The 10,163-nt window shown below is 29.4% G+C and overlaps 1 protein-coding gene across 1 annotated transcript; it reads right to left on the bottom strand.

The window, feature by feature from the left end:
• Positions 1-400: 400 nt before the first annotated feature.
• Positions 401-10,163, bottom strand: LOC145833567 (uncharacterized). Its single transcript, XM_082940735.1, has 9 exons — positions 10,106-10,163; positions 9,218-9,401; positions 8,726-8,808; positions 8,191-8,295; positions 4,280-4,444; positions 3,598-3,804; positions 3,050-3,301; positions 1,547-1,733; positions 401-597 (listed from the first exon to the last, which is right to left on the bottom strand). Exons 1-9 carry the CDS (start codon positions 10,137-10,139, stop codon positions 531-533), a joined length of 1,284 nt encoding a protein of 427 aa, XP_082796861.1. The 5' UTR covers positions 10,140-10,163; the 3' UTR covers positions 401-530.

The raw sequence follows: 10,163 nt of genomic DNA, 5'->3' as shown, positions 1-10,163 counted from the left end.
TATATGAATTTAGATCAAAGATTTTGTTTAAAATATCCTTCTTTATATCAAGTTTAAAAACGTTATTAAAAACTAAAATTTTAACAATTAATTTACTTAATAATTTTTACATATAATACAGACACTATAGCTTATGACAAACTGATTTAATCAAAACAATAGTTCTCGATAAAACTTTTTAAAGTGTACAAAAAATATAATTCAGTTTAAAAAATTCTAACTGCATTCAGTAAATTAACCTTAACGCCAGCTTATAAAACCCAGTTTAATAAAAATTCAAATTGGAATTATTACAATTTCAATTTTGGGTACTTTTTAAGCAGCGAATGTTTTATAAAAAAATATTTTCTCACATAAAAAAAATAGTTTAAAAGATGACTAATTCATAAATTTTCTAACAATACTTAACTAAAACGAATACTTTTGCGAATGAATAATTTTTATCTAAACCGTTGAAAATGGGTAAAAAACTATCATATTTACGAAAGATAAAATCATAACAAAATTATGGTCATCTGATCAAAAAATTGTCACTTGAAATGAATTCTTTCGTGGCTTTTCATATTACTGCTGGTGTGAAATTTCTTTCCGCAATACCTTTAAGTTTTATAATTTATCTTTATTGAATATGTTATTTAAAATAAACATCTGTTTTCAAAATGCGTATAAAATACAAACCAAAAAGAACATTTGTAACAAACTAAGTATATAATAATTTAAGTTTTAAGAAATGATCATTAAGATGAATGCTAAATCTTTATAAGTTTTGAAGTGTGCTCTTTTAAAGCTTATTATATAGCAAAAGAATGAGATAAATTGAGTGAACTGTATGAACAAATTCACGCTGTTTGTTTAACAAAGTTAACGGTTAAAAAGTTTAGAAAAAAACTGTATCGTACTGCCAGCTTAAAATAATTTCCAACTAATATATTATTCTTATTATAAGTACTAGTTATCAAACAGGGTGGCCACTGGGTTTTAGCAAATATCAAGTTGCAACTTGAAGAAAACCAAAAAAACTTTCAATGAATTAGCCTTTTTCAATTTACAATCTTCTTATATACATAACCCCGTAAATCCTCAATTTTTATCTGCCTTAATACCTGATTTTAAGCTGTAGAAACTAACTGGCAACTTTCAAAATTAAAAATAGCAAGGCATCCCAATAGCCTTAAAATCATAAAAAGTTTTTTTTTTTTAATAAACCTGAAAAATGCTTATAAACGTCATAAACACCGCATAACAGAATTTCTATTTACCAAAATAACATAAATAAAAAACTTTACAGTTTATTGTCAACAGAACAATGTTTCACTCTTACACTATTGTATAAGAGAACATCAGCTGTTATAAAAACAACTGGAAAAAAAATTAACAAATAAATTGAAGGTATAAAACAATAACAAAAAAAAAAATTATATAAAAAAACTAATCTCCTTAAGACTGATTAAGTTGAGAACTTTCTATTGTTCGATTCAAAGTAAACTACAATACAAATGAGCATACAAAAGGTATAAAACATTAACAAAAAATAAAAATAAACAACCTGCAGGCGTGGGTGGGCTCCCGGTGGAACTTCATGTGGCAGTACAGCTGATGCTTGGTCTTGAAGCGCTTGGCGCACGCGTGACACTCGTGCACCCTCTCGCTCGCGTGCACCTGCTTGTGCGCCGTCAGCATCTGCTTGGTGGTGAACCGCTTGTCGCACTCGTCGCACGGGTACGGCCTCTCTCCTGTGAAAATGTATTTTTTTCATTTTGAGCGGGTGGAAACAATTATTCACATTTCGGTGTACTCTTCTGCTGATAAAGCTTTTTTTTTTTCGTGGTGTCAGGTTTTTGACCCTTGTCATTTTATCGTAGCATTTTATTAATAAAATAAGAAAATTAAAAATAAAAGGATAGAAAAGTAATAAAACTTTACTGTCATTGTAAATTATGATTTATAGAATGAAAGAAAATTAATTACATATGCGTGAAAAACAGGTATTATTTCAACAAAATACAAACAGAGAAACATTGACTACCATTTTCAAAGTCAATTTCGACTTAAACAGACAAAACTTAAGTTTCTTTATTTAAGTACAAACAGACACGAGTCTGTTTCTGACAGTATAAAAAAATACGACATCTTTTAAACCAGGGATCGGCAGCCTTTTGTAACTCGCGGGCCAATTTTTTCAGAGAAAATTGCTCGCTGGCCGCACTTTTTAGAAAAAAGTCGTCGAGGGCCGTAATTACTTAAAATAAAATTTAGTAATTAGTATAAAAATAATACTTTAAACCAAAAATATAACTAAATAAGCAGTAATTAGCACCTTTAAAGAGTATTTATACAATTAAGAGCCTAATTGTAAATTTTTATTGCAAAACCGTTTATTTTTGTGTTTTTATAAAAGTTTTTTTTTTTTTGCTTAAAAAGTAGCTCGCGGGCCGCAGATTTTGGCTCTAAGGGTCGAATTTGGCCCGCGGGCCGCAGTTTGCCGACCCCTGTTCTAAACATTACAGAGCTAAAAATCAATACCAAGCGATGTAGGAGACAACCGTCAGTACTTTTTCAAACGCATGTGCGCCCTGTAGTGAACCTTAAACTCGCTGTTGGTTTTTAAGTCAATTTTGACTTTAAAAGACAAAACTTAAGTTTCTTTAGTTAAACTAAAATAAATAAATAAAGAACTATTTTTTGGTGAAAGCCTTGAATTCAAATTAGCTAAACTTAATGAAAAGTTTGTAATATAACAAATAAAACTCTTGTATTCTGTATGAATTATTTGATGTACTTTTAACAACTTTTAAATGCAATAAGGTGCAATCACTTTTATGTTTTTGTTATTCTATAGTACTCATAAATTCGTACAAAAAAAATTCAATGAAATTGCGAACAACTAAAAACTAATAGCAAAGAGAACTGAAGAGGAACTTATTCAACAGCAAACAAATACGAATCTTTTTCTGACAGTGTAGAAAATTTACAGCATCATACAGAGCTAAAAATCACCACCAAGCGATGTAGGAGACAACCGTCAGTACTTTTTCAAATGCAAACAAACCCGTGTGCGTCCTGTAGTGAACCTTGAACTCGCTGTTGGTCTGGAACTTCTTCCCGCATATATCACACGTGATCACCCTGCTCTCGTCGTGCACGATCATGTGCTTGTTCAGCTGCCACCTCGTCTTGTACTTCTTGTCGCACCGCCCGCACTCGTGAGGCTTGCCCTCGTTGTGCGTCTCCTCGTGCGACTCGCAGTTGACCTTCCTGGCGAACCGCCGCCCGCACACCCGGCACGCGTACGGCTTCTCTCCTGCGAGAATGATAAATTACTCGAGTGTTTCCTACGAAAAAACCAAAGGTGGATTTTCAATCAAAACCTTACCCTGACAATACAAGAAAACAAAGATTAAATTTATTTGGATAGGAATATAGTTATGACTGAAAATCAATACAGGGCAGAACATAGTCTTATAGAAAATTCAATTGAAATATCAAGTTAGACTTCATCTCCTTGAACAGAATTTATCAATTCTAATTGATGGTTAAGACAACATGAATTCACCACTCTTGTGGACGGTGGTTCAATTTTATTAACTGTAAACAAACCGGTGTGGGTCTTGTAATGGGCGATCAGGTGCGCGTTGCTGGGGAACACCCGCCAACAGACGTTGCACTTGTGCCCCCTCGACTCGTCGTGCACCTTCGCGTGCTGGTTCAGGTTACTCCTGGTCGTGTAACCGCGCCCGCAAACGTCGCACTGGTACTTCTTCGGGCGCTTCGCCGGCTCCTTCCGCGGCACAGAAGCTTCTTCGTCTGTTTTTTTTTTTTAGGAAAATTACACTGTAGACACATACCTAGTTCAACTGATAAAAAAGAATAAGAATTTCTTTAATAAAAAGCATTTCTCAATGATTTTTATATTCAACTAATACTTCTTCATATCTTCAACGAAAAACTATATTTAGACATGGTTCTTTTCAAAGCTTTTCTTCGGTTAGTAGAGGTTTTGAATATTTTTTGTTGTGAAATTTAGTTTGAAATTAATTAGTAAGTCGATACTTTAAGATTCTTTTTATAAATTGAAAAACTTATTATATATACTTTACTTAGAAACCATTTGAGTTTATAAAACTTATAACAGTTTTTAGTAACTCACACATAGCTTTAAATTACGCTACTTGGCAATATAAAGTTACAAATTTAACAATAACATTTGCATTGTAAAAACATTTTTATAATTCAATTCTTTGAAAAAAAGTAAAAATTACAATAAAAAACTTGACATTGCGTTGAAAATTTAAGTTTTCATACAACTTTTTCCACTTTAAAAATTTCTGATGCTTACTCGAAGTTTCGTTCAAAGTACTATATGAAACAACATCAGTTTTAGAACTATCTGGTTCTTTTCCATGATCTTCAACATCAGTGTTGCGTGGTTCAGCTTGTGTTGAATCTACAAAATTTATTGAACTACTTGATATTGAAACCCAAAAGATCTTAATTTATAAAATTTATAGACATTTTCATAGTTGTATCATACACTTCGTACACTACTTTTAAAACATTTAAAAGATTGAATTGAAGAGATTCAGAATGTGAGATATAGGATCTGTTTTAATTTACTACAATGTACTTAAATCAATTCAAACTGGAAATCTGAACTGTAAGCTTCTGAGAATTTCAGTTGAAGCATTAAAATTCAATATACAACATTAGTTAAATAAGGCCAGAAATATACTCTTATTTAGTTACAGCCATTAACATAATTCATTTTTATTTTTTTCAAATATTGGAAAAAACCCAGTTCAGTTTTTAGGTTTTGCTTTTTTAATAAAAGAAGATCTTTCAAATTAATACTATTTATATGTACTAAGCATTTACAAGATTTAAGAACACAAAAAAAATAAAGTATTGTCTAAATAGAGTTGAGAAAAAAAAGCTTAAGTGAATAAAACATAGTCTGAGTAGCAATCCTGAGTTTATAAGAAAACTTTAGAAGAATGTACTTAAAGTTACAAACTGAAAACAGTTACTGTAAACTATGTTTGATTAGACAAAAATGTAGTTTAAAATAAAAAAAGCTTAACATCTATAGGTAAAACCACAACTTTTAAGAAGCAAAATCATGAAGACTAGCCTGATATTTAAAAGTGTCTAAAACAGGGTTGCCACAGATCAAGGTGAGAAAATTTTCTGACTTTTTACTAAATTTTTTCTGACTTTTCTAAACCTAAACTCTTAGTTTAAACTTATTCTAAAATACAAATTCAAACACTTGAAACTATATAAAGTTTTAAATCTTATTTTTATACAGTTTAAAACAACATTTTTTTGATGAATTCAATCATCTAACTTTCATTACATCACTTGAACCATCTGTGTATGATTGATTGATGTATTTGGATTAAACAGCTCTATCAGCAAAATACTTGTATTTTCTAACTTGATACAGTTCCAGCTTGTATCCATACATATAAAATTTAATTCTTCTTCTGAATGTAATAGTTTCTCCTTTCATACTGTTTTCAAGCAGAGCTTTGTTAATACTAACCCTCGTTCGACCTCAGCCTGGTCATTGTGCAACACAAATAATGGTTGCAACAACTTTCTGAGACAAAATTTGGCAGGACTTTCAATGTATCAAAATAGAACTGGTCCAAACGATCTTAACTTTGCTTGAAGCTCTTGAACTTTAATTCATTCATTGGACAATTCACCAAAATTCTAAATTGTCTTCACCTTCAGAGTTGGATCACATTTTTACTTTGTTGAGGAGTGTACAATGTTGGCAAAAAGCTTAAAAAGAATAGTAACTCCTAATTTTCCAAGGCTATGCGGATTTAGATTGACATATTTTTTTACAAATGTACTTCCAATAGCCATTCTGCTCTGGAGAATTTCAACCGATATATAACAAACACTTTACATTCTTCGTTGACGTTTAAGACTTTTTATTCCTCAACTAGGTCTTTTTTCCTCAAATTTGCAAGCAAATTGTTGCACACAACCAAGATCAAGGGCAGGTTTTAAGGAAGCTTGATCATCCAATACAACCTTAAATAACTGGTTTAGGCTGAGGTTCGTAACTATCACGCCTTTCATAATGATGCACAGCAATTTAATTACCAAGAACGAAATTTCCTCATGCATAAAGGCAACAACAGACAGGGTACTCTGGTACAATGTCAAAAAAGGCTGCATGAGAGATATCACATAACTAAAGAAATGCAAGAAAACTTTTGTGCATATGTCACAGTTTTACTATGGAAGTAACCTTGCCACAGATCATCAATACTAAAAAGCATAAAAAACTGCTTGTTCAAGTAAGGTAGTTGTTCAATATGTTAATAGAAAAATTTTACAGTTTTATAATTGATATTTATTTATTTTACCAGATGTAGGCATTGGAAACTAAGTAATGTTGTAAATTTCTAAGAAAGTTTTGCAATTTTAGTCTAACTTTAAATAATTTCTAATTAATTTTTTACCACTTGAGAGCTTCTGAAAATAAAAATAACTGTAAATTTGATCAGACAAAATCTGACGTTTTTTCAAATTTCCTGACTTTTTTCATTTTTTTAGTTTTTCCTGACTTTTCCTGATTTCCTGACCTTGTGGCAACCCTGCCAAAATAGTCTCATTTATTCAACTTAAGTTCAAACAAGCCAGAGTCAGTGATTTGATTTAAAAATAGCTCGAAATAATTAAAATTTCCTGATATTTCCAAAAACTTTAATTTAGCCTTAGTGTATTGCAGCCCTGATAAAATTTACTTTGTTTTTCAGTTTTGATAAAAGGTTATCCACTACCTATGTTATGAGTTACCAAACTAGCATGAGTTACATCAAGCTAGTTTGAACTTATCAAAAACGACCCTGTTAATAAATCATATTTTTAAACATAAAATAAACTTTAGTAGACAAAAAGCATGTTCAACTATTTTTACTTTAAGTGTATTAAGTCTGGCTTAAGAAAGAATTTTCTTTTTAATTTGATGCATTTTCTGGAAAAATCCTAGAGCTATCTAACAATTATGGATATGATTTCAGTCAAAGAAATTAATAATTTTATACGAATTAAGACTATAACTAAAATAACTTATTAACTTTGAATGTGTTTTTATTTAAAACTATTTTATAATAATGTTTTAACAGAATTGTATTACTTAGAAATAGGTTACTTTTTAAATAAGTTTATTAACAATATAATGTTGCTAAACAACACTCAAAAAAAGATAAAGCATTTTATGGCTCTTGTAAAATACATCAAAAAAATACAGAGTAATAAAAGTTGTTCATTTTTTTATTAATTTTTATCTAAGCTAACATATACTTCACTATGTTGACTACATTTTAAGGTGAACTGAGATAGGTTTTCAGATAATCTAAATAAATGTGTATATATTTTATCATGGTTGCCACTCATCAAGCTAAGAAAATTTTCCTGACTTTTCCTGACTTTTTCCTGACTTTTTATCAAAATTTTCCTGACTTTTCTAAATCAAGCTCTTAAATTAAACTTATTCTAAAATACATAATCTAACACTTTAAACTATATAAAGCTTCCAATATAACTTTGATACAGGTTATAAACAATAGTTTTTTGGTGAATTCTATCATCAAACTTTCAGTACATCACTTCAACCATCTGTGTATGATTGATGTTTGTAATAAACAGCCCTATCAGCAAAATCCTTGTATTATTACCTTATAAACACAGCTTGTCTGAAAAAAGAAACATTTTTTTAGCAAATCCTAGCATAAATGTATCTAGATAAACAAACGACATATAAGGAACATTTTGCAGTTTATTAAAGGATATTTTACTAATTTATACCAGCTAAAGGCATTGGAAATAAAATTAAATATTTTTGTAAATTTCTAGGAAAATTTTGGAATTTTTTTCTGACTTTAAAGGACTTTTAATTAACTTTTACCACTTGAAGGCTTTGGATAACAAGGAATTTTGTAAATTTAAACTGACAAAATCTGACTTTTTTTTTTTACAAATTTCCTGACTTTTCCTGACTTTTTTTCAAAACCCCCCATTTTTTCCTGACTTTTCCTGACTTTTGTAATTTTTTCAAACTTTTCCTGACTTTTCCTGATTTCCTGACCGAGTGGCAACCCTGTTTTATACATATATTTTAAAAACCAACATAAAACAATACTCTTAAAAGGTAAAAGATAAAAAAATAACTTGTTTGCTCACAGCCAATTTCATCAACACATGAAGACACATTTGGCAGACTATCATTTGTAGCATCAGTTGTTTCTTCAAAACTAGGCTGTCTTGAAGCAGCAGCTGTATAATTTTAATCAATCCATGTTAAAACATTTATGGTACTTGTAGTCAAAATATATAAACTGAATGGTTATTATCACTAGAGGTTATAAAATTTTAATACCTGTGTCACAAATTCACAGGAAACCACAAAAAATAGTTGTGTGCATAGCGCACTGGGTAATCAAGTAAACACTTATTATACAAAACTTTCTTTGTTAAGTTTTCAATTACTTCAACTATTAAACACAACTTAACTTATTGAGATCTACAAAAATCATTTTTATAATTTAAAAAAAGCAGTCTATTGATTTAATAAAAAAAATCACCACTTTTCATGACTTGTGGGCACACTAAAATAGTTTTTGTGCATAATTTGAAAAACATTTTATATACTGATTATTCTCGTACATATTTTAAAAACTTGTAAAATTTGTACAACAAAACTTACTAGAGTCGTTGTAAGATATGGGATCAACTGTGGGGCTGCTTGGTGAATCATCATTTTTAGTTCTACTTTCACCAATATGAATCCTAATGATGTTTTTTTTTGATTATTAGAGTTATAACTCAGTATAACTAACAATTCACTACTATAATAGTTTATCTGTTTTGTTTCAAAGTTTTTAAACAAATATTTGTGCAAATACTAAATGCTGCCACACAACTATTCAATTTTACTTCAAAAAAAGTTTTGATTACTTTCTTTTTTAATCTTTGTTTATATTTTATTGAGCTAATGTGAATAGCATTGAGAAAAAAGTAAAAATATAAACAACAATCTTATACCTAGCAGAAACTATTGAGTTAAAATAAACTTGAGCTTTTTACAACAGTTTATTTTTAAAAATAACTTGCTTTAACTTTAAACAAAAAAATAAATTTTTATTGGTACAGCAAAATATATTTGCTAACAAAGTATTGATTCCAAGTTTAAACTTACATTTTTTTATTAATCTCTTTCAAATCGTTCACCTGGTCCAACAGACTGAGGTTCATGGTGAGAAGCTTCTTCTTTTCTTCCTGAAGTTTTTCAACTGAGCGCTGAAGAGTGTCAATCCGGGCATTCTGACTGCCTATCACATTTCTAAGGCTCTTCAGGTAAAAGTCAACTTGGGTGAGGCTCACTAAATATTTAGAAAAAATTATTAGCTTGATCGAATAATATAAAGCTATTTATTTTTGCATAGTTCTACAAAGGCTGTATTTTATTTGCATAGAGAAGTGCTTTTCAAAGCCTACTATGCACACCTTTGAAACACCGGTATAGAAAATCTTTTCAGAGATATAACATATATTGTAAAATCTAACTCTGAGCAAAATTTAAACCTTAAAATTATCAACAAAGGTTTGTTATAAAAAGTAATGGTTTAAATGCTTACTCAATAAATAACTATTTACCATTTTATTCTCACAGAAGCTTTTAACTAAACTGTATTTTTTTAACTTTGTTTTAAAACTCCCATGTAAAATAATTGAACAATACAATGTCGATTTTCTAAAAGGACTACAATGCTTAAATAAAAAAAAAATAATGTGTTCAAATATGTTTTGTTTTTGATAACCATTCAAAATTTAAAATAACAATAAAAAAATTTAAAACTAAAAAACGTTTTATTGACAAAAATTTTGTTAAAACTTTATTTTAAGAAATGAAATACAATTAAATCCATAAAAAAATAATTTTATTTTAAAAAATTAACAGTTGTTTTGCCCAATTTGTTCGAAATTTAAAGTAATGTAAGATATAATTAAATATTTTACACCTTGCTTCATTTGAAAAATTATTAAATCCCAACAAAAATTTTAAAATTTTAATCGATTTGCTAACCTCCATTAAAAGGATCTTTGTCTAAGTTTTCCATAGAATAATTCACTCTTTTTAAAGA

Source organism: Thalia democratica, chromosome 4 (assembly GCF_965202585.1).
Source record: "Thalia democratica chromosome 4, ktThaDemo2.hap1.1, whole genome shotgun sequence".
NCBI classification, from domain to species: domain Eukaryota; kingdom Metazoa; phylum Chordata; class Thaliacea; order Salpida; family Salpidae; genus Thalia; species Thalia democratica.
The sequence above is the reverse complement of the archived record's forward strand: the minus strand, read 5'-3'. Positions and strand labels throughout refer to the sequence as shown.

Coding starts and splice junctions, on each gene's coding strand:
- LOC145833567 (XM_082940735.1), bottom strand. CDS start 10,139: ATGGAAAACTTAGACAAAGATCCTTTTAATGGAG. Junction 4,445..8,190: donor AATTGGCTGTGAGCAAACAA/GTTATTTTTTTA, acceptor TAAATTTTGTAG/ATTCAACACAAGCTGAACCA. Junction 3,805..4,279: donor TGAAAACTTAAATTTTCAAC/GCAATGTCAAGT, acceptor AAAAAAAAACAG/ACGAAGAAGCTTCTGTGCCG.